Below are 24,960 nucleotides of genomic sequence, written 5' to 3' on the forward strand. Positions count from 1 at the left end.
TCGCAGCATAAAATTAGAAATCCCGAGCACGCCATTCAAGGCTTCCGGTCAGGGCACAAGGACGTGTAAGGTTAAAGCCTTGCCACCTGCCCTTTCTTCACTCGGTGCCACACGGAGTCACAGAGGGACTTAACATGTCCTGGTTCTTCCCCCGTTCAAGCTGTTCCTGCTGTCTGGAACATTCCTCTTTGACCTGTCACTTCAGGCTCCAGCCCCAGTGTGAAAATGTCCCTGAATCTTCCTTAGTCCGACGCCCTCCATGCTACGGAGACCCTTCCCCACTGCCCGTCACCTCGCTCCGCCTACCTGTGTGGGGGCCTGGAGGCCGCTGTCAGCTTCCTGAGTCAAGTGCACCACCCCAGGAAAGATCCTCCTTGAGCTCACGCTGGCTGTCAGGAAGACAACTTTCCACAAGGTAGCCCGGCTCATTTAAATACCTTTGAGTTTATTTTTAGTTTTCTTAAAAATGACTTCCAGAATGAAATTCCACAGCTATCACTGGGGGAAGGTGATTAAAGTTCTGTGACATGTTCCCGGGGAACAGGCCTGCGCTGACATCATGTGGGCAGACTCGCATTGGCATTGTTTTGTGCTTTTTTCTTTTTTTCTTTTTTTAAATTTTTTTTTTTTCAACGTTTATTTATTTTTGGGACAGAGAGAGACAGAGCATGAACGGGGGAGGGGCAGAGAGAGAGGGAGACACAGAATCGGAAACAGGCTCCAGGCTCCGAGCCATCAGCCCAGAGCCCGACGCGGGGCTCGAACTCACGGACCGTGAGATCGTGACCTGGCTGAAGTCGGACGCTTAACCGACTGCGCCACCCAGGCGCCCCATTCTTTTTCTTTTTAATTTGTTTTTAATATTCCATACATTTCAAGCTTGGAGAGTCACAAGTCTGAGGATGCTGTAAGTGTGTTGTTTTCATCACTGGAAGAAAAGTCCCCCAAGAGCACAGGCAGGATCAGGAAAGGAGCTATCTCTGATATCTCTGACCGCCCCCCCCACCCCCCCCCCCCACCCCCATCTGGCGGTCTTCCTGCGAGTTTGGAAACCAGGGGAGGAGAAACGAATTTGCTCCTTTTTCTAATCTTTTTTTTTAAGCACATTTTTTTTATGTTTATTTATTTTTAAGAGACAGAGACAGAGCATGAATGGGAGAGGGACAGAGAGAGAGGGAAACACAGAATCTGAAGCAGGCTCTGGGTTCCGAGCTGTCAGCACCGAGCCCAACACAGGGCTCGAACCCATGAACTGCAAGATCATGACCAGAGCCAAAGACGGATGCTTAACCGAGTGAGCCACTCCGGGGCCCCCACTTTTCCTAAATCTTATTTCAAAGGGTGGGGGTGGGGAGGGGGCCTTAGGGTGAGTGTCCCCATGAGGCCTGTCAGCCTCGCAGAAGTGACAGGAGAGGCAGGTCTGTGGCCCTCATCTGAGACAACAACATAAAAGTCATTGCTGTCACCACGTTAAAGAATAGGGTTCAGTGCTGTGTGATGTGCTCACAGAGTTGTGCAACACGGCCTCTGCCCACGTCTGGAACGTTCGCATCCACACGGAAAGGGCAGCTCCCTGTGAAATGATCAGGCGCGGGGGTTTCTTTCACAAGAGTCGGGGTGGGGGAAGGGCATACTTCAGACCAGGGCTGTCCAAGGGCTTTTGGACAGCTGAGGCTAAGGGGACACGGGGATCTGCTGCACTGTTCTCGAATACAAGATTGACGGTTTTATTGAAAGAGTAACAATAAGTGAGAGTTGGTGGTGTTCTAAAGGATTGAGGGAACATTTTAAAATGAAACCGGAGTGCTTGGGTGGCTCAGTCGGTTAAGTGTCTTCATTTCAGCTTGAGCCATGATCTCATGGTTTGCGGGACTGAGCCCCACATCGGGGGGGGGGGGGGGCTTGACATTCTCTCTCTCCCTCTCCCTGTGTCCTTCCCCTGCTCTCTTTCTCTCTCTCTCTCAAAAATAAATAAATAAATAAATAAATAAATAAATAAATAAATAATAAAATACGTCGTAACCTAATAAGATGAAAAATGAATGGAGAAGGTCTTAAGTGATGGCAGATCACGCAGTCCAGACGCCCCGAGCTCCTGGCTCCAGCCAGTGATGTGCAGTTGGTGACGGCCTCCCGTACGTGGACGGACACACTACATTCCCCCTGCTTTAAGGCCTCACTGAGCACTAAGGTACACACCAGCTCACACACACTCGGTGGTCCTGAAAGGCAGGAGGCGGTGCTCCAGCAAGCGCGTATAGCACCCCAAGGGCCCGCTCTGTCTCCAGGAAATGCGTTGTCACTGAGGCCACGGGAGCACACTGTTTGCCCCCCTCTCCTCCAACCCCCATGGAGGACACCGCCAGATGCCTGCCCAGGCTCCATTCTGCCTCCTCCTCTTTACGATCAGAGTCCCCATGTTGCCGAGGGCTTCAATACATCCAGTTAAAAATTCTCCCCTCCTTCCCCTCCGTGCACGACAATGAGGCAGCCACACAACCAACCCCAGGGAAGAAAGCTATCCTGTCTTCCGTAGAGCTGTTACTTTTCAACACGCTCAACCACCTGCTTTTCTTTTTTAAAGCACCGGAAGGTAAAAGTCACATGTCACAGATGCGGAGCAGGGAACTAGAACACTGGTGCTCAACTGGGGGTGATGTTGCACCCCAGGTGACGGTATGCAATGTCTGGAGATGTTTTTGGTTTCCACGACACAGGCAGTGGGTGCTCCTGGCACCTAGCGGATGGAGGCCGGGGATGTTATTCAACACCTTTCATGCACAGGGCAGCTCCCACAACACGGTCATCTGGTCTACCCGGGTGTTTGACGACACTGGTCAGTAACGCTAGATGTGAATTGTCTAACTCTGGTGTCTTGCATGTGAGGAAAATTAATTTGTTGGTTGAGCTGCTCATTTGGGGTTGCTGTTACCTTCAGCTGAAGCCTGTTCAAGTGATTTGCCCTGCTTTCATTCTTTTTGGGTTCCCAACTCTTCCGACCGTAAGAGTTTTCAGAGGGCTCCGTCTCATCTATAATGACTAGGACAAGCTCACTGAGGCGGCACGTGGTTTGGATAATTTCTATACATGCCCAGAGCTGGCATTAGTCTCTGATGTCGTTCCTTTCTGTGCCCATGTCATACATTTCTCTGACCACAGCTCCTTCCAGAATCTTCTCCTTCCTCTTATTGCCATGAGAGGACACAGTAGGGGCTCTCCATCACCCTGCTGAACAGGAGGACCTCGTACAACAGGCTGGCTGGTTTCCACCATAAATAAGACATGGGAGTCCAGCAGTCAGGGTACAACATAAGGAGAAAACAAGCATGCATAACCTCATCCTAGGAGATTAACTGCTATCCCTTTGTTTTAGTTTCTTCCAGATCTTCCCCCCTAAGTATATGTAGGAAACGCAGACTGTTTTCAAGGAAAATGGGCAGATTTTATGCTACTTTCAAAATTTTTCATTCAACACTACAGTGGGAACATCTTTCTGTGGGCAATGATCTCATCGAGTCAGTCTATTCTCATTCCTCCCCCCTCTCTGTCTCAACTCCAGGCTTAAAAAAGTCTCTCAGATACAGTTCAGATTAGAAGTCAACTCTCAATGGACAGAGTGTCCTCATGTCTTTAGTTTTTATATCCCTAATAGGAGAGGCTGGACTCCCAAGGTCACAGAGGCCCTCACCCTCCCAGGCTTCGAGCTTTGAAAACTACCATCACCCGAACTACAGCGTAAGCTTCATGATGGAGTGACTCTGTCTGCACCTCTACCTCTCCAGTGCCTAGAACAGTGCCCGGCACAGAGTCAGTCCTCCACACAATCCTGAATGAGTGAATGAGTGAAAGCGTGAGTGAATGAATGAATGAATGAATGAGAGAATGAACTAGAACACTATTTCCTTGAAGACAGGGATGCATTTCCTTTTAAATTCTCTAAATGTAATACAGGCTAAACAATAAAATCATAGCCAAAGGTCTTCAGCCATAAGCATGGAGGGTTGACTTACACTGGGCATTTGAAGAAAACTGGGTGTCGGGTGTACGTTTCTAAGGGTTGAATCGACACCGAGGAAGATTCGTGACCCGTTCCCCAGCACGCGCTCTCAAGTTCCTCTAAGAGCAGGTGTCAGCCTTACTTCTTGCTCAGTAGCACTAGTGTGTGGTAAGGAAGGATAGGATCTAAAACGGGCTCCTTCTCCTTGTTAAAGAGCCTCCCTCAAAAACCTGTAAGAGAGTCAAAGTCTAGTACTGCCGTGCGTTTAAGTGAGTGGCTTTCCGGCCAGGTCTCTCCATGTGTGCCTATCACTCTCAGGGCTCACATTTACTGCTGAGAATCACCCGCTGGCAAAAGTGCTGAAAATTATGGGATAAATATCTAATATCTGGTAATGGGATATTCTCATATAGTAAAAACCTTAAATCTCTGGGCTCCCGTATCCCGCTTTTGGGTCAAGTTAATTGTATTAAGTAAATTCTCATAGCGCTAATGTTAATGTTCATAACATCTTTATGCTGCTTTTCAAAAATTAATTCATTCCTTCTGGACAGGAGATTTGTAGGCTCAGATTCTAAGAAAAGGGATTATATTCAGTGCCTTTGAGAGGTCCACTTACATTTGTATTTTTCCTGAAATAAATTAAGTTTGCCCGTGTTTGTTCCTGAGAGAAAAAAAAATCTTAAAACACATCATGCTTATATCATTAAAAATTAAGATCCAGAGTATCTGTGAAATCCCCGAATCTTCAGAGGTTCTTCCTTATGAAAATTTAAGACTTTGTGCAGTAAACTGTCTGTTACAAATACGTCCTTTGGACTGGGTATTCCCTATTGCTGAATCACAGTAAAGGAGATGCACTATTTACTCTCCAGCAGGAATTGACTTAATGCTCATTAACAAGGTCCTGCAGAATACAGTCCCACGGTCCCCTGATAAATGCACTGTGGCCTCGGTGGGTTTTTTTCTCTCCTTTCTGTTCCTGCACCCAGGTACATACACAGCTACTTGTGTATATGGCTCACCATGAGGCTAGATTCTGAGCTTATTAAAGGGAGCAGCCTTCCTTCTGTGCCTCTCTGTGCCCTGCAAATGACTGTATAAATAAAATAATTCATGAAGACATACAGACATGCCCCCTCCAGCCTATACTGACACTGTGCCCTCATCATCCAAGAAACACAACAGGGCAGGTCCTACCACTCGGAGACCACAGGTCCCTCTGCTCAGAGGAAAACACTGCAGAGACTCCCTGCCAGGTCGGACCTGTCTGCACTGTAGCTTCATTTCCTACTTGTCTCGGAATGTTCCTGGCTCAAGCGGAACCAACACTGGGATCAGCATCTGGATGTGCCACAGACTCCGTTTTTTTCCTGCAGCGTTAACAAAATCCTCTACTCCCGCTCTATACCACCACACGTTTGTATTTGACAACATCCTGGCTATGTTCCAGTGTCCCTTTGGTTCAAACAACACCCCCACGGACTCTCCCTGAGCTCCGCCAGATCCGTGCACGCCCACCCCACTGGGTCTCGGCAAAGTGCTCGCGATTCCTCAGGCCGTGTAAACTCTCCCAGCGTCCCTCCAGTCGGGAAGCGCCCGAGGGCAAGGGCCGGGTCTTATTTTTCTTTGCATCTTTTTTTTCATTTACTGACAAAATGAACAAATAAATGAATGAATGAGTGAAAGCAATTGATTTGGAGGAGGCAGAAGGATAGAAAAAACACGGAACTGGGAATCGTGAAGCCCGATGTACAAATGCGGGTGAGTTATCCAGCCTCCCTGGCCCACGCTCTTTCTATCTATGTAATGTAGGAACCCTACCAGGTGGTGTTCACGACTCTTGGCTTCTCCAATCTTATAATTCCTTGGAGAAGTCCAGCAGCGCCATGTTGGAAGGATCTAGAAAACGGGACGGGTTTGACAGACCTTCCTCATACATAAAACAGCCCTTTGCTTGTACTTAGATGCAGAGGCTTAGCACTCACATATGGCCCATGCGCAACTCCAGAAATGGGACTTCTTATCCTGAATTCTTTTAAAACTTAAAAACCATTACATAGTTCAAGAAAACCTAACAAGGCAAGTTGGTGTATATAGACTACTCCAGGCATTTTTATTTCATAAATTAGTAAGATTACGTACCACTGAATTGTGTTTTCCTTATGTAAGATGGTTACCATCGCACTGTAACTATTTTAATGTGTCTAGGCATTCAGAAGATAAAGGACGTCCATTTGAGAACAAAATAAATCTGAAATGTGTTTTTAGGGAGAGTGTGCTCATTCTTGCACAAACAGGGTAGGGACAGCGAGGAGAGAGAGAGAGAGAGAGAGAGAGAGAGAGAGAGAGAGGAGTCCCAAGCAGGTTCCATGCTGTCAGCACGGAGTCCAACATAGGACTCCATCCCACAACCCCGAGACCATGACCTGAGCCAACATCAAGAGTTGGGCGCTCAAATGCCTGAGCCACTCAGGTGCCCTGACAAATCTGAGTATTTTAGTTCTTTCTCCTACATCTTAAAATGCAGTTAGGGGCCACCGAACCTCAACTGTTTTGTATCAGGGTAAATAAAATTTCCCTAGAGGCCTTCAATGGGTGCCCAGCTTCTGGAACCACAGAAAGTTCTGGGTCTCTGCTTACACATGACTGAGTATGGACAGAGAATTCATGTCAACGTTTTGTCCTCTCTGGTAAAATGACCCTCACCCAACCTATAATTCACTCACTAAAATCACACTTGACCCCAAAGCACCATGGGCTCTGGGAAACGTCACTGAAACTGGGCCCTAGGAACATGAGGATCTCTCTTAGGTCTAGCTCCTACAGCATCCCTGGGGTCACTGTCCTCCTACAGCATCCCCGAGGTCACTGTCCTACATACAATGACTTCCCTGAAAGGTCCCACGCAGATCTCTGTACTGACCTCCAGGCTGCTTCCACTGACCCTGCTGACATTAAAAAGCACTATCTTCTGAAGGAATCTCAGGTTAACCTGCAGGCCAGGGCCACCTGGCCTTGATGAAGAAGACAGATGGGGCAAGTTCATGGATTTTTAACTGGCTGGTGCAGGCCATTTCTGGGAGTCTTGAATGAGTCTCAACCCCTAAGTGAGGTTTTATGGCTTATCTTCAGAACGAAGTCTCAGATGCAGAAGGAACAGAGACAATGAGAGTAAGAGCTTCATCCTGCTTAAAGGACCACCTAGGGAAGGGTCCACATCATGGAGTTTGGATAAACCTGCAGCCACTTCTCCACTGTGATACTAGCCATGTGACCCAAGTGATGCCCTACGCCTCAGTCTCTTCATATGCAAAATGGAAACACCACCGGCCACAACCCATTTCCATGACTGCCAAATGAGCTGATGTACTAACCACACCTCACCGGATGTCTGGCCAGAAAAGGGAACAGGTGGGACGGGAGGGTGAGGACAAGGACGACGGCAGGAGGAGTTGAGGCAAGAAGAGGGGATCTCGACGGATGTCGCCTTCACGGGGAATTTTTCCTTCCTTTAAAATGTCCGCAAAAGCGGGGCGCCTGGGTGGCGCCGTCGGTCGAGCGTCCGACTCTTGATTTTGCCCAGGTCACGATCTCAGGTTCATGAGATCAAGCCCCACAGCAGGCTCTGCGTTGGGTGTGGAGCCTGCTGAAGATTCTCTTTCTCTCATGGCACCTGGTGGCTCGGTTGGTTGAGCATCTGACTTCAGATCAGGTCATAATCTCATGCTTCGTGCGTTTGAGCCCCGCATCGGGCTAGCTGCTGTCAGTGCAGAGCCCATTTCTATCCTCTGTCCCCCCCCCCGGCCCCTCCCCCACACACTCTTTGCCTTTCTCCCACGTGCTCTCTCTCTCTCTCAAAAATAAACATTAAAGGGGCGCCTGGGTGGCGCAGTCGGTTAAGCGTCCGGCTTCAGCCAGGTCACGATCTCGCGGTCCGTGAGTTCGAGCCCCGCGTCGGGCTCTGGGCTGATGGCTCAGAGCCTGGAGCCTGTTTCCGATTCTGTGTCTCCCTCTCTCTCTGCCCCTCCCCCGTTCATGCTCTGTCTCTCTCTGTCCCAAAGATAAATAAACGTTGAAAAAAAAATTAAAAAAAAAAAAAAATGTCCGTAAAAGCAAACACATGCTGTGGGCACTTGTCTTTTCTTTGCTGTTGCTGGATCTTATACTGCTACGTGATGTCCCCAAACCCTCCTCTGGAACAAAACGGCGTGAATATTTCATTCTGTGCACGCATTTACTAACACTTTCTGGGCACTGCGCTAGGCATAGGAGTACAGCCCTCAGCAAAATTATCATCAAGCCAATGAAAATAAACCAATGCGTTCTAAGTTAACATTTACAATATGCCATATGTTATACACACAAGGTACAAGCCACCTCTTGTATGTCTCTATAACCCCACATCATCATCTAGCCAACCAGAGTTCTGGGCAGGTGCCTCACAATATTTATGAGGCGAAGGGAAGATGCTATACGGATCCTGCCTCACTGATTTACATTGTTTTCCATAGTGTGGTCCACGCAGAAGTTGTTTTGTGCAATAATGGAATCCTTGAGCTACTGTGGTTGGAGAAATCGCTTCCGGAGATTAAGTTCCCACCCCAGAAGGAAAGTCCTGGAAAGACACGTTAGCAGACGGTTTGCTAAGGTCATGAGCAAGCAGAGAAGGGGCGCCCCAGGTTCCCACCCGCTGCTTACGTCCAGGGAGTTCACATGGAACCATCCTTAAGCGTGGGAGGGTCACAGTCCGTGGTGGAGGTTTAGAACCTGATCTCCCAAAGGAAAAGCAGAGAAGGATCTCCCTTCCCGGTACAATTCACTCTCTCTCACGTGCGGGTGGATGGCAAGGAGGGAAGGTGAAGGAGTTCTTGTTCTTTTAAACTGTCTGGTAGTCGTTCAAAAAAGGGAGGAGGCAGGGGTTCTGGGCCAGTCTGGCTCTGTGGCAGAGGAAGGCCGGGAGTAAAGGCAGAGCAGAGACCTCTTTTTAGCTGTCGGTACGTGGCATCTTTTCCTGGACACTTACTGGCTGCTTCAAGGGGGCTTCCCGAGGGATTGGGGCCATCCAGGAGCAAGGCTTCCAACAGCTCAAAGCATCACCACAGGGCGGTGCTAATGTGGCCACTGGTTCTGATGCCCCTCAGCCGGCAAATGAGCAGACCAGCTTTATTTGCAATCCGTTTGTTTACTTATTTGGAGATCGTAACCCAAAAGTAAGTTTTAAAAACCCAACAATTTGACTTAAGGATGAACACTCAACCAAGGCACTTTAAGCCTGTTTTAATGTGAGGCGTCACTGGCGGGAGAGATGGCAAAAGAAACATCCTGGTTTGGAGGGGGTGGTGGTGGGGGGATGCCTGGGTGGCTCAGTTGGTTGAGCTTCTGACTTCGGCTCCGGTCAGGATCTCGGGGATCGTGAGTTCAAGCCCCACGTCGGGCTCGCTCCTGTCAGCACAGAGCCTGTTTGGGATCCTCTGTCCCCTTCTCTCTCTACCCCTCTCCGACTTGCGCTTTCTCAAAATATAAACATTTAAAAACAAAAAGAAAACATCCCGGGAAAGACTGGTGTTGTGCTGCGTTTACTCCTCAGACCTCAGCCTGAAAAGTGCTTTCTCACCTGCTGACCGCAGACATCCTTTCTGTCCAGACATCCTTTCTGTCCTGGGCTTATTGTGTGCACATTCCCATGCAGATCGCTGGGGTTTACACACCAGGTGGGGCCTCACTTCTGAGGCAATTTAACGAGAGCAGATAAATAAAACGACTTCCTGGCCTCCGGCTACCACTGTAAAGTCTGTTGCCAGAGGTGAGACCTGGGCAGCCACGGGCGGAGTTGGGACAGACTGCCCACTGGAATTCCTGACTCAGACGTCCCAAGCCCCACGTGGCTAGCTCGGGTCTCAGCACAAATCTACCAGCAGAGTGTGAGATTGGAAACAAACCCGGAAACTCATTCAAATCCTTTTAAAAGGGTTATCCAGCAACCTCACCCTTTTCAGGTTTGTCTGCTTACTTCTCGGGCATTTGTCTTTGTGTATCCGAACTGCGTTGAGGGAAGCACTTGGTGCCCCGAGGAGTCTGAGGAGCTAAGGGCAAATGCGAGGGGATAGACGCGGGGCTCACACTCGCCGGGCCCGGCCACTCTAAGGGGGCAGACCTTATGCCCTGGCATTTCTGCAGTGACCCTGAGGATGCCAGGCCAGCAAGAGGCCAGCAACAAGGGGCCGGAACTGTGTGCATCAGATGTAGCCGTGGGCCCTGCTGAAGAGCTGGGCTGCTCCCGAGACAGAGCGCCAGAGGAGGATAAACCACCCAGGGGACACCGCCTTGTCCTGGCCAGACACTTCCAGAATCCCAGTGCACGAGGATTCAACCTCACAATGAGTACCTTAAGGCTCTCGCCAGATGTAAACGTTCCACTGAACTCTGGGCAAGTTCACAGAATCCCCAGAGGATATCTTCAGAGTAGGTCTGCCAGAACTCCTTTTTTTTTTTTTAATTAAAATTTTTTTTTGAAAGATTTATTCATTTTTGAGAGACAGATAGAGACAGAGTGTGAGTGGGGCAGGGGCCCAGAGAGAGGGAGACACAGAATCTGAAGCAGGCTCTGAGCTGTCAGCACACAGCCCGATGTAGGGCTCGAACCCACGAGTCATGAGATCACAACCTGAGCCGAAGTCGGATGCTTAACCGACAACTCTTTTTTTTTTTTAATTTTTTTTAACGTTTATTTATTTTTGAGACAGAGCATGAACGGGGGAGGGTCAGAGAGAGAGGGAGACACAGAATCCGAAGCAGGCTCCAGGCTCTGAGCTGTCAGCACAGAGCCCGACGCGGGGCTCGAACTCACAGACCGCGAGATCACGACCTGAGCCGAAGTCGGACGCTCAACCGACTGAGCCACCCAGGCGCCCCTCAACAGAACTCTTAAAGAAAGAGACTACTCCTGCCACTTGTTAGCTGTGTGGCCCAAGGCAAGTGACTTACCCTCCCTGATCCTGGGTACCCTTATCTGTAAAGCTGGGGTTAAGAGGAAGCATGAGACTACTTCTTGAATTTCTGGGGTTTGTTCCGTTTCCCCCTTCCTTCTGCTGGCGATGGGAGCTGCATGGAAGCATTTGGCCTGGGAGAAGTTAAAAATCTCACTCACTTGTTGGTTCCTTGCTTAGCAAAGGGTAGAGGTCCCCTTACATACGTCCTTACTTTGGAAACAGTTATTAATTTGGCTTTTTTTGGGTTTTGTTGCGGAAGGCTACATGGCACCCGGGGCAGGGGGCAGGAGCGGGGCTGGCCGGGCACAGGGAAAGCCCTTTGCAGGACAGAGCTGCACTCCTCGCCTATCTTCTCGAGAGTGGGGAGGGTGCACGGGGGCCCAAAATACTCAGAGAACAGGTGGCTGAGTAAGGGTCTTCACCTCAGAAAGACAGTTTGTGCTGGGCCGGGGGCAGTAGGGGTGAGCTTGGCTCATGTGTCGGGGCCTTGGATCTGAAAGTCTACAACCTGCTCAAGGTCCAAAAAGCCCAGATGCCAACGTGACTTTCCCATAACGCCCCCTATTTCCACTCCCGTGAGACACGGCGAGAGACTCCAGGAAAGATGGGCTCCGTGTCAACCATGTGTAAACCACCAGGTGTTAGAAAGATCTGCCCCAGCACCCAGAACAGCCTCCTTCCTTCTACACGATACTCAGCTTAGAAACAGAGCACGGCACTCTGGCTACTCGGCCTGCCCAGGCCCCCAAGCATTTCCGACGTGAACATGAGATCCACACAAAGTCTGAAGGCAACCTGACCCCTTTCCAGCCCCTCTGCCCCAACTCAGGTGATGGGGGTGCCACAGACATGAGCTCAACGGTCCACGACTGAAGCCACAGCATCAACGCAAGGCCACGTGGGTTTGGGAAGCACCCCCTCAGCAAGAGGCAAAGGGTGGCCTTCTGAAGAGGGAGGTGAGCTGCTTAGTTCTAGGTCCTTCATTTTTGGGGTGTGCTGTGCCCCCATCCCCCTCGTCATCAAGCAGCTTAGTGTTCGTGAACCTGGCAGAACGGAGCAGTGGCCGCGTCCACACGAGGAACAGACAGCATGCAGATGAGAGAAAACGGTGGCCCTGGGATCATGGCAGGCCACCCCAACGCCGGGGGCAGGGGAGGGGGGTTAGCCTGGGAACAGATCAGGAAACAACGCAAACCACTGAAAAGGCCACTGGGCTTTCCAGAGGACATGGGCTCGCCCTTATGCTTGTGTTGACCCCACGTGGCTAAAAGCTTTGTGGCTATTTGGGCCACGTGGAGACGAGGGCATCCACGTCCCTCCTCGGGTGGCTCTGTGCACACAAAGAACTTGGTAGAGTGTTGGGTGCATTTTGCGTATCATCAGTGAGTGGCAAGTATGGAAGATGGGACTGGGTGAACGGTGTCAGAAGCCGTCCCCGGCATTCTCGCCAATGAAGGAGGAAACCAGAATCAGATAGGTATTGTCATTGTAGATGGAGGTGTGATTCCTCAAAATGCCAAGAGTTACGACAAAGAAGCCTGGTTATTGTCCCACCAACCAGAAAGCCTGCTAGTCTAGGAGCTTCTCCAGAACACTCAGCTTCCTCCATCACTGGGTCCGTTGTTGCACTGATTAATGTTTACAGAGACTCTGTCACAAGCCAGACTCTGATCCACGAGGGAAATGGAAGTCACTACCGAGCACTGACGGCCCCAAGAAGCTTCCGTCAAGGGCGAAGAAAACGAACACCTGAAGTCACGATTAGACGGGCTGCGGACGGGATGGATGGGTCACGGGGGATTAGACTCAATTATGCAAGAGAGCAACTGATTCACTTTTTATTAATCAAGAAGGTGATCAATGTTTGGAAAGACGTCAATGATAATTCATTAGCCTCTAGTAGGCTGATGCGGTTAAGGACTTTGTGGGATAACGTAATTGAAACACCAAACGGTAATGTCAGGGCTTGTGTGAGGGTCACCGCGTTCACGGATGCGGAGTCTCTCATTAAGGGAACTTCCTGATTTGCTTTAAAAAGACCATTCCAGAAGAAGCATGCAGAGGAATCTCCCCCCTTGGGCTCCGTAGACGGAGACTCAGGTAACTTCACAGGCTCTCTTGGTCTGATGGGAAGTGAAAGAAAACCAGACTCGTGAGTCCTGGTCTGTGGGCGGCTGGGGTGAGAGGGTTCCTGCGTCTCCCGGACGGCATCGTCGGGCAGAGCGCCGCCCCACGCTTCGCCCAGCCTCGGAAGGAGATCTGCCGAAGTAACGCATTGGCCTCGAGCCAGATCACTCCTCTGCACGTGTAGGAAAAGAGGGGCTGTGAAGAATCCTGGGGAAAAGTCCTTAAAAGCCTAGGGGCCTTGAAGCAACCATATCACATCCTGGAACACGTCTGTCAACCTCACTGAGGAGCCACAATTATATCTACATCTCACTTGAGATGCCCCTCTCAGGAGAACACAGTAGATGCACACGTGCATGTGTGCGTGCATGTGTGTGTGTGCACGTACGTGCGTATACATATATATTTCCTAGATCCAAGGGGGAAAAAGCCCCGTCCTCTTGTGATGCAAACACACAGAGTTGGAGTGGACTTCACCCCGGTCAGGTCTGCGCCTCACTGCACACAGGCGGAGGGCGTTTAAGCTTCCCAGGGAGGCGAGGGGCACCTGTCAGAGGGGAAGAGGTTACGGGGTTCAGAGTGGGTCTCTCCCCGCTGGAGCAGCGGTGGCCCGGCTGAGCCCGCGGAGATGCGACGCCCCAGTCGAGAATTAAGTGATGGGGGCAGTGGGGTCCCTGCAGGCGGCAGCCCCGAGCGGTGTGCCCGGCTCCAAGTTGTGTGAGTCCCTCTGGAAGGGAAGCGTGGGTGGGGGGGCACCTCGGCCCCAGAAAATCGCTCCTCCCAATGCTGCCAAGAGGCTGTGTCCCCCGAGGCTGGGGACCCTAAGACGAGGCTCCAGTGGGTGCTGTGATCAAAGTGGTAGAGAGTTCTCTCGCAGCCCGAACAACCAATTCTACTTGGGAAAATCCAGACAGAATCCGTTTGGGATCAAGTCATAAATGATGAGGGAGGGTTTCTGAAGCAGGGAAGCACATGTGTTTTTAGATGCAGAGAAGAACAGAGATGAGGGACTGAGCCACCTGGGTCCCTGACAGGGCAAGGACGCGCTGGGACAGAGCAGAGGGCCGGCAAGGAGGCAGGGAAGCCAGCAGGTGAGGAAAGCAGCGAGGCACGGTGAGGCAGAACATCCTGGACTTTCTGCTGCCACCTTGGTAACTTTGGCAAAGCGATTGAGTTTCTTTGAGTCGGTGTTTCCTCATTTCTAAAGTAAAGATAAAAACTCCTACCTCCTCCGGTTCCAGAGAAGTTTAAAAGGAAGTAACCGAGGTATTTAATTCGCTACTGTTACTATTTCTGTTACTGTTGCTACTGTTGCTTCTAGTGGCATCGGCACTCAATGCTACAGTCTTTCCAGGGTTTCCCCTGAGCAAATCCCACAGGAGACGTTTGAAGGACCTTAGGCAGGTAATAGTTTTAGCTCAGATACTGCAAATGTCGAAGATGCATTAAGAATGGCATGGAACAGGGGCGCCTGGATGGCTCAGTCAGTTGGGCGTCCGACTTGGGCTCAGGTCACGATCTCGCGGTTCGTGGGTTCGAGCCCCGTGTCAGGCTCTGTGCTGACGGCTCGGAGCCTGGAGCCTGCTTGGGATTCTGTGTCGCCCTCTCTCTCAGCTCCTCCCCCACTTGTGCCCTGTCTCTGTCTCAAAAAAAAAAAAAAAAAAAAAAGGCAGGTGGCTGCTCCAACAGCCTCGGTCTCAGCTGACGGGAGCAATGGTGTGGACAGGTTTTACTGCTTTCAAAGAGTCTGAGGCATCACTGGCCTCTCGATACGAGACAACTGGCACTCTCTTCTCCTCAAGAAAAGTGGAATCTTAGAAACCACTACAAAAGAGAGAAAATTGGTGGTTTACACACACGTGCACTCTAATTACATCTCGTCTCTTTCTTATTTTACGTAATGACTTCAACTGATGACTGTTATTATCTTTACCTACTCACTGAGACGCTGAAGAACGCTTTTGGTCTTGGCAGGGTGTCCTTTCTGGGCATTTCCCTGGAGCGACTGCCGGCCAATCGGTATCGGCTGTAGCAGATGACCTCTCGGGAACTTCCACTCCCTACAGCTCTAAGACTCGACGGTTTTGTCTGGAAGACGTGGCTTTTCAAAACGCAGCAGAAATACCCAAACCATTTTATACTTGAATTCCCCCTCTATCTCACCCCACGAGCTTTATATAAAAAAAAAAAAAAAAACCCATCTGTGTTTTCAGAATAACAAAAGAGAAGAGGAAAAAGGAAATATGGAAATCCAGTGTCTTTGAGCCCCGTGCTCTGTTCTCCAATTTCACCTTCTAAAACATATACTTTTCTGGTATCAACCAGCCAGCTGATATTTTCCTTCATTCAAAAGAAGCAATTTTCTCCAATTTTACAGTCTCTCCAGTATTGCATCCGAGAGACACAGAGGGCTCTCTGCTCACAAGTGGCTGGATTAATGGAGACGAGAGTAAACACAGAGATTCTGGAACCAGCCACCGTGGTCTTTCGCCACGTTCCAGCTCGAGCTGAACGGCCACGCGGAGGAAGAGTAAGCCGAGAAGGCTCCCGCCTGGAGCTTCTGCCCATCGGCCCCGGGCGTGCCTGTGTCCTGAAGCCAGTGGCAGAGAGCGGCAGGTTCCCCGCAGGCTGCAGGTGGCCGTGGCTAGCTCAGAGCACAGGGCACGAGCTCACCAGACCTTTTGCAAGGTTCCGTCCAGACCGCCCTCACAAGAGGCGAACGGGCTTCTCGAGAGTACGTGTGGCCTCGCGCTATTTGTGCAGGGGGGCGACGCCGCGGACACAGAGAAGCCCGTTGCTGTTGTCTCCAAGGGCAAAAGCTGTTTGTATCCAAATATTACACGCTCTTCCCGGCATCAGTCTGGAACAGGATTGGCAGGAGGACACCTGCCAGCAGAAGGGAGCGTGCGGCCACCGTGGCTAATTGCCCACGGACGCATCCTGCACCTGCTGCCACGGCAGGCAGGTAGGCTGGCTCTCCTAACGCGCTTTCTCGGTCTTCCTCGATGTCGCGTCACTGGGGTCTCCTCCTTTCTTCACCTGCCCTGGTCCCTGCCCACCCCCCCCCACTGCCACAGCACCAGGAGACTTTACAGCCCCTCAGCAATGTACACTTCCACATTTCTCCAAGCTAGTGGGGAAACTCTCACCTAGCTTCATGCCTGGTCCTCCATATGTAAAGAGCATTTCCACTTAGTTACCTTTCGTCAACTTCTACTCTGAACTCATCATCTAACCACAGAAACCAACTCCTTGCCAGTGGGACCGCCGTTCCGGTTAACCAGGCTTAAAACCTCCGAGTCATACCTGGCTGTCCTTCCTCCCATCCCTCCGTTCCTACTCAGCTGAACGTCCCACCATTTGTCCTTCGTGAAGGCTGTTTATACCTACCGTTTCCCCTCCGCTCACATGCTAACCTTCCAGCATGTGCAGGTGGGCCAAGTTGAGGCATGTTGATGTCATGGGACCCTATGCAGACATTAAGATGACAACAGAAATACGTATCTACTGCACGGAAATATGTTTAAGATCTGTTATAAACTTTCCCCCACTTAGTACACTTAGTATCATCCCACATATTACATTACCTTCGAGGGTGTGTATAAAAATACACTAGCGGCTACTTCTAGCCGGTAGAGTTACAGGTGAGTTTTAGCATCTTCTGAAGTTGTGTCCAACCCTGTTTTCTAATTTGCTACAAGAAATACATAATACGTATATAATGAAAATAGTTGATACGACCCCTAAGCCTAAGCTGGATTTCACCCTGTCATCCGACTATTCTAAAACCTTTAGTTCTGACAGCTCAAAGCTGATGCCCCCATTTTTCTAGATTTTACCCCATCTTATTTGCCCCCCCCCCCCCAGGCGCCCGCAGACCCTGGCCCCACGTTCTGCTCTGCTGTTTTGTACTCTACTGCCCTTCTCTTCAGACCTGACCTCGTTCGCGGCTCTCCCAGGCAGGTGCTGTTCCGTGCTGCCCGGGACGCCCTCCCCGCAGAGAGCGTATCTGGGTGATTCTCGCATCCAGGCCTCTGCCTGAAACCAGTTCATCAGAAAAGCCTTCCAACCTTCCACGTGAAACACACGCCCAACTGCGTTTCCTCATCTTTCAAACCGGGTTCTGGATCAGACGAGGGCGTGTGGAAGGAGAGCCACAAGGTGGCGCCACACCAGGGCCTGTGCTAGGTGTGGGGGTGCCGTGGGAATAAAAGGGGGTGAGTCCTGCCCCCGTGGAGCTGACAGACACAGGGAAAGACAGACGTCGAATACGTAATTACACGCACGTGAAAAAGGTCAGCCAAGTCCAGGATACAACAGAGCCTGAACGCAGAAGGCTAAGGCAGGACAGAAAAGACTGCTGTGGAGTAAGGAGGAGGGCAGCTCTAAAAGAAAACGACCGCTCGCAGGGCGGTGGTGGGAGAGCTGGGACCCAGAGAAGAGGGGGCGTGCTGGGCAGAAGGGGCGGCCGATGGAAGGAAGAACAAGGACTCTGGCAGCAATCAAAAGAAAACTCAAGTCAGCCCCGAGTAGGGAGAGCTGGGGAGACACCAAGGGGTGAAGAAAAACTGAAGTCAGTGAGCGGGAAATAAGCAGGGGCCTGATCCCAGAGTTCAAGAAACGGAGGGTCCCGGGGCCGGGACCGTGTGCTTCGTCCCAGGAGCGGTGGGGAGGCGGCCCGAGGTCTGAGAGGGGAGACAGGGGGAGGGCAGTGCGGTGCTGGACGCGAGCACGTGAGGCGTCCAGCAGACATCCTCGTGGGTGACCACCTCTGTCAGGGGGACGCACGCACACGACGCTACAACACGCAGCGCAAGCCCATAGCTCAGCAGAGCGTTTCAGCTGGATACAGACCTAAAGCTCGCGGACCCACAACGGTAACCGCGGTCCCGGGCGGGAATGAGCTCCCCTAGGGGGCGCGGGCACACACCGAGAAGAAACGGGAGGTGTGAGGCTCCCGGACATCTACAAGTCGGAAACGTAAAACCCCCACCCCAGTCGTTCCAGTGACCCCCTTCTCCTTGCAGGAGAGGCTGTCTCTGGGGAGCCCCTGGAGAGGCGTGCTCCTTCTGGTGGACCACTCCCGAATATGCCAGTGGCAGGCACAAGCCTACACGTCTGAGTCTCGATGGGCGCTCCCCACGTCAGGCAGAACGAGCAAGAGTTCTTGATGCATCAGCTAGAAGGTGGGAGAGACAGAGACGAGCCAAGAACGGCTCCGTGTTCTTCGGTCTGTTCTGGCAGGAGAATGGATACCCCATGCACTGAATTGGGAGCAGCCGTGGATACAGCAGGTGTTACTTTTTGGCTTGTGCGTGGGGCTGGGGCGCGTTGACCGAGAACGCCTATCCGGAGCTATCCAGCTGAAGGCGGTGATGTCCGTGAGACATCTGAGAACGGCTGGAGAGGTGCCGTGTGAACATACACACTTAGGAGGCATCAGTGGGGGATACTTAAGTCACAGAACTTGATGAAGACACGGAGGGGGGAAGGGCAGGTATTAAAAGGGGAGGACTAGAGGCTGAGCCCCGAGACCCACCGCCGTGAAAAGTCAGGGAGACGAGCAACGAGCAGCAGAGGAGGCTGAGAAGGAGCCCCCCAGGATGCTGAAATAAAGTCAAGAGAACAGGATGACCCATAGGTGGAGGGAGAAAGTTCACCCAGGTGGAGGGAGTGATCAGTCGTGCTAAACACCGCTAGCCCGTGAAGTAAGTTGAGGTCTGAGAAGTGACCGTGAGATGCAGGTGCCCGGAGGTCAGCGGCAACTGCACACAGGAGTCTCAGCGGGTGCTGGGGTGGGAAGCCTGACGCCCTCCCATCGGGGAATCCCAGCGCACCACATCAAGGGATCCACGAGGCTGAGAAGTGCAATGCGGTTAGTGGAGAAGGTGGAAGAACTCCCTCCATTAAGTGAGTATGTGGAGAGACGGCACTGTGGCCACCTCGAGGAGGTGCGTGCCTCTTCCTTTGTAGGGGGTGCCTGTTGTTGCAGGGGGTGCTCAGCATGTGCCTCCGGATGTCGTCCATTCTACTGATCCATACGGCTCATCTGGTTGCAACGGCTATGTGAGGGCAGAGGATACGAAGGCGGTTGTACCCATCATTTTCAGAAAAGGAAGATTGAAACAAGTCTCTAGTATGAACATGAGTGAGGAGAAATTGAACTCTAACCTGATAAATTTTCTCCTGATAAATATAGTTTATTAGATTCTAGACTATTAACTCCAATATTTAAAAAATTTTTTTTAACGTTTATTTATTTTTGAGACCGAGAGAGACAGAGCATGAACGGGGGAGGGGCAGAGAGAGAGGGAGACACAGAATCGGAAGCAGGCTCCAGGCTCTGGGCCATCAGCCCAGAGCCCAACGCGGGGCTTGAACTCACGGACCGCGAGATCGTGACCTGAGCTGAAGTCGGACGCTTAACCAACTGAGCCACCCAGGCGCCCCTATTAACTCCAATATTAAACCCAAGATACATTTGTTAACTTTAGTGGTTAAAACAGCAAGTCCCATTCTCCATGGGGCATTATACCATTTTCTTTATCACTTAGGTATTCTGTTAGTTCGACACCATGGGAAAAGGGATGCTAGAATAGAGAATTTAAGGGATGGCAAGAATTCTGAAATATTCACAACCTATAGTCTTGGATAGAACACACAATGTAGCTAGTGGGGTTGTGAAAGAACCTGTCTGGACACCGGAGACCTGGGTTCTATCCCATGTAGCACAGTTTATAAAAACCAGACAGACCTAGGTTCCAGTCCAAATTTTGCTGCTTACTGACATTGATCAAGTCATTTAAACACCCTCAGCCTCAGTTTCCTGAGGAAATAAAATGGAAACAATGGTGGTTGTGAGAACTAAGTGATTTAATATGTGTAAAGCACTTAGCCTTGAGCATAAGATAAGGGGAAACCCCAGCAGATGATGATGGTGGTGGTGGTGATAACAATGAAACTAGCGATGATGTGATATGATGTGATGATGATGGTGGTGACGATGGAGGTGATGGTGATGATGGTGATGGTGATGATGATGATGATGGGGTGATGATGAGGATGGTGATGACGGTGATCGTGGTGGTCATGATGGTGATGGTGATAATGGTGCTGGTGGTCATGATGGTGATAGTGGTGGTGACAATGATGATGATGATGGAGATGATGGTGATGATGATGGTGATGATGAGGGTGATGATGAGGATGGTGATGAGGGTGATGATGAGGATGGTGATGATGGTGATCGTGGAGGTGGCGATGGTGATGATGGTGGTCATGATGGTGATGACAATGATGATGATGATGGAGATGATGGTGATGATGATGGTGATGATGAGGGTGATGATGAGGATGGTGATGATGGTGATGATGATGGTGATGGTGGTGGTGACAATGATGATGATGATGGAGATGATGGTGATGATGACGGTGATGAGGGTGATGATGAGGATGGTGATGATGGTGGTCATGATGGTGATGGTGGTGGTGACAACGATGATGATGATGGAGATGATGGTGATGATGACGGTGATGATGAGGGTGATGATGAGGATGGTGATGATGGTGGTCATGATGGTGATGGTGGTGGTGACAACGATGATGATGATGGAGATGATGGTGATGATGATGGTGATGATGGTGATGATGAGGGTGATGATGAGGGTGATGATGAGGATGGTGATGATGGTGGTCATGATGGTGATGGTGGTGGTGATGATGAGGATGGTGATGATGAGGATGGTGATGATGAGGGTGATGATGAGGATGGTGATGATGGTGGTCATGATGGTGATGGTGGTGGTGACAATGATGATGATGAAGATGATGGTGATGATGAGGGTGATGATGAAGGTGATGATGAGGATGGTGATGATGGTGGTCATGATGGTGATGGTGGTGGTGACGATGATGATGATGGAGATGATGGTGATGATGAGGGTGATGATGAGGGTGATGATGAGGATGGTGATGATGGTGGTGGTGACAATGATGGTGGTGATGGTGATGTGATGGTGATGATGATGATGTGATATGTGACGATGATGTTGGTGATGATGATGAATTAGAGAAGAGGAGCAGACAGAGGAGAAAGGAAGAGGAAATGAAGGAGACTGTAGTTGTGATGGTGGGGATAGACAGTGGTCGTGACAGGGGCAACTCCCAAGTCTACCAGTAAGAAATAGTTCCCTGGACCCGGAACTTTGCCTGCTGCACAACAGGCACTCAGTAAACACTAACTGAATGAAGCAGTGCTCTGATAATTTCTAGAGCTCACCCAGCTCCACATCATTCAATAATCCTGTGAATGTCATAATCTTTCCTGGATCTCAACATTTAAACTTGTGATATTAAAAAAATGAGGGGCACCTGGTTGGCTCAGTCGGTTAAGTGTCCAACTTGGGCTCAGGTCATGGTCTTGTGGTTTGTGGGTTTGAGCCCCACGTCGGGCTCTGTGCTGACAGCTCAGAGACTGGAGCCCATTTCAGATTCTGTGTCTCCTTCTCTCTGCCCCTCTCCCTCTTGCGCTCTGTTTCTCTCTCTCTCTCTCTCTCTCTCTCTCTCTTTCAAAAATAAACATTAAAAGGGTGCCTGGGTGGCTCAGTCAGTTAAGTGTCCGACTTCAACTCAGGTCATGGTCTTGCTGTTTGTGAGTTCGAGCCCTGTGTCAGGCTCTGTGCTGACAGCTCGAAGCCTGGAGCCTGCTTCAGATTCTGTGCCTCTCTCTCTCTCTCTCTCTCTCTCTCTCTCTCTCTCTCTCTCTCTCTCTCTCCCCCCTCCCCCACTCACACTCTGTCTCTCTCTCAAAAATAAATAAACATTAAAAAATTTTACAAAAGAATGAATTATTTATGGTAATTGTGAAAAATCAATTATAAACAATCACTGCAAAGCTACTTCATTCATTTTAAGCTACTGAATTTTAGGGAACAGGAAGAAAGGGAGTGATCAGGAGGAGAAATGAATGAAAGAATAGTGTGGGGGGGACAGCTAACAGTCATGTGTAGGGAAGAACAATCATGTTCCCTTACACTCTGGATGGTGCCTGGTCTTTGGGGAGACCGGACCACCTGCTTACTATGCAGCAAAACATCAAGCTCAATGTGCACATTTGTAAAGAAAGAGTACTCCTAAGAAAGCTCCTGGACACCAAAGCCATGCTTGTTTAGAACTGTAGGTGGTCTTCATGAATAGAATTAATCTGCCAAATAGGCAGGCGGGGCATTTTCTGCTGGGCATGAGGCCACTTCTCAGTTGCTTGTATTAACGCCAACTTTGTGGATAAGGAAATGTTGGCTTGTTTCCTCCGGCCAGAGAGCCAGCACACCTCTGGAAGAGCTCACTCATCTGCAGTGTGAATTAGCTCATGAGATACAAACTCCTTACGACCAACACAGTTCCAGCAGAAACTCACCTGCTCTTGTGGCTCCAGATCTCTGCTTACTTATTTTTTATTTTCATTGTTTTGCTTACAGAAAGCTAAGTGAGGACAAGTCAGCAACTATGGGCACCCTAACAAACAGATATAGGTATATTATTTTAGGACTTCACGGAGTCTTTTCAGGGCTCCCTCTGACCTGCTCTCAGCCCCATAACTCTGGTTCTGTGTTCCTCTTCTCCAACTTGTTTTATGCCTAATTCTGCCTCTCTCCCAACTGTTCTGCCTCTCTCCCTCCCTTCCTTTCTCTCTTCCTTTCTCTCCAGTTGCTTTTCTTCATGACCCATGGAGACTGTCTCTCAGCTAATCTTTGGTTTTCCCATTCAAGGTTTAGCACATTCTAGACTGACATTACAGAGTCTATTCTCTTCTTTCTATAGTTGGTTAACTCCTAGCCATTCTTGAAGACTAAGTTTCCTCACCATCTGTGACATGCCTTCTCTGTGCATTTTGTGTCGGAATCAGCACTGGTCACTCATTGTTTGTTCTGCTTCTCGAATATGGCTTTACACTCATTAAGAAGAGAGTAATCACCTTTCATTCCCAAGATTGGGCACGGAGCATGCTAGTTTCCACCTGCCTATGCCATGGGCAAACACAGACTGAAACCAGGTGCTAGATCTCCCTCAGAACCAAAGACAAAATTACTTCCTTCATCAAACAAAAAGACCCTGGCTCTGTCCATGTTTGGGATTTCTGTGATCACCCCCCCCACACACACACACACCTGCTATTCCCAGCATCCTGCTGTCATTTCTCCCCAGTTCCTCTGTAGAAAATACATCCCCTCTGGGATGCATCTACTTCTCTCCATTTTAAACAAGCTAATCTGAGGATCAGACACGAATACTAAGGTCACAGTTGACGACAGAAGAAAAGCTATAGCTCTAGTAGGAGACTAATGGCCAAGAGTTGTTGCTAGTTGATTTTTGAGAGTTTGCGAAGCATGAGAAGCATCTGAGAGGCAGTGTGACAGCAAGAGAGCACAATAACACGGTGTCACTCAACAAGACAGTGGTGGGAAGGGCACTAAATGGGAAGTCAGGAGACAGGCCTCCAAATACATCTGTGGCAACAGTGAGCTCTGTGACCTCAAAAAAAAAAACCCCACTTAACCTCCCTGGTCCTCGTTTATTATAAAAGCCAGATTTGAACTAGACCTCGAGCGTTCCACTAGAAAAGCTCTTTGATCTGAGGATTAATTTTCAAGCGCATCCCATGGAGGCTCCATCAGTGAAAACATCTGTGGAGATAACGGGAGAGGGGCGCGGACTGGACTGCTTCAGGGGAGGGAAGAAAGCCCTCAGAGGATGGTGCAGGTCATTCCCACCTTCCCTCCCATGACTGAGCTCTAAAATGAGCTCAGCCCCAACTAGATGAAATGGATTGTGTCCTGGACCAAAAACTGCATCACGAACGTACTGCTGTTTGCCTCCAATTCTGTTTTGTTGTTTTAAAACTCTCCCCAAGCAAGACACGTAGATTACATCCAGACTGACGTTCCAGAGGAGAATGAATTTAGCTGCAGATGTGCACCAGGCTCCACAGTTCATTGGTGGCACTCGGGAAGAATCCTTGGAGTTCCCTTCGGCCCCTCTATCCAGTGGGGAGTGAAAGCAGGGGCCGTACAACAGGGAATAAAGAACACGGAGAAGGAGGAATGCGCAGCTGTGTCTCTGCCTGTTCCTGTTGCTTAGCAACACCTCCCATCTCCATCTGAGAAATAATGATTCAGGGAGGTGACGCAGAGGACCCATTTCTCATGAAGGCACAGCCCCATTTTACCAGCTACACATTTTCTTAGAATGATAATAAGATGATTATCACAGCAAGATCTCTGCACACCACCTCTACAGCCAGAGAGAGAACGTGACACGCTAGCTACCAAACCCAAACTAGGGAAGAGGAGCTTCCCGTGCACACGCAGGGCTCAGGACTCACCGCTTATCCACTTGGCCTCGGGGTCATGAATTTTGAAATCATCACTGAAGAGATCTTCCACTGTGACCTTCTTCTTCTGAGACAGACTATTATCTTCCGCTAGAAAAGAACATGGCAAATAGTTGAGCCTTTTATTTGTTGGTAGAAAGAGAGGACCATAAAGCATTCTGGTTGCCGTTCAGAACTAGTACGTATGGTAAAACATATACTTTCGACACATAACATAAAGGCTGAACGAAAGCCAGTCACGCTTTTTTTTTTTTAATTTTTTTTTCAAGGTTTATTTATTTTTGGGACAGAGAGAGACAGAGCATGAACGGGGGAGGGGCAGAGAGAGAGGGAGACACAGAATCGGAAACAGGCTCCAGGCTCTGAGCCATCAGCCCAGAGCCCGACGCGGGGCTCGAACTCACGGACCGCGAGATCGTGACCTGGCTGAAGTCAGACGCTTAACTGACTGCGCC

General features: G+C 50.1%; 1 protein-coding gene across 5 annotated transcripts in view; it reads right to left on the reverse strand.

Moving 5' to 3' along the window:
- Positions 1 to 24,960, reverse strand: part of DPP6 (dipeptidyl peptidase like 6) — a 949,260-nt gene that overhangs the window by 319,208 nt on the left and 605,092 nt on the right. For all 5 annotated transcript variants that reach the window (XM_086685604.1, XM_086685609.1, XM_086685602.1 and 2 more), the window contains exon 3: positions 24,497 to 24,595. In XM_086685604.1, coding sequence (XP_086541730.1) covers positions 24,497 to 24,595 — 99 coding nt within the window. The remainder of the gene's footprint in view (positions 1 to 24,496; positions 24,596 to 24,960) is intronic.

The sequence above is a fragment of the Puma concolor genome, chromosome A2 (genome assembly GCF_028749965.1).
Source record: "Puma concolor isolate L17-30 chromosome A2, mPumCon1.1.hap2, whole genome shotgun sequence".
Lineage (NCBI taxonomy): Eukaryota > Metazoa > Chordata > Mammalia > Carnivora > Felidae > Puma > Puma concolor.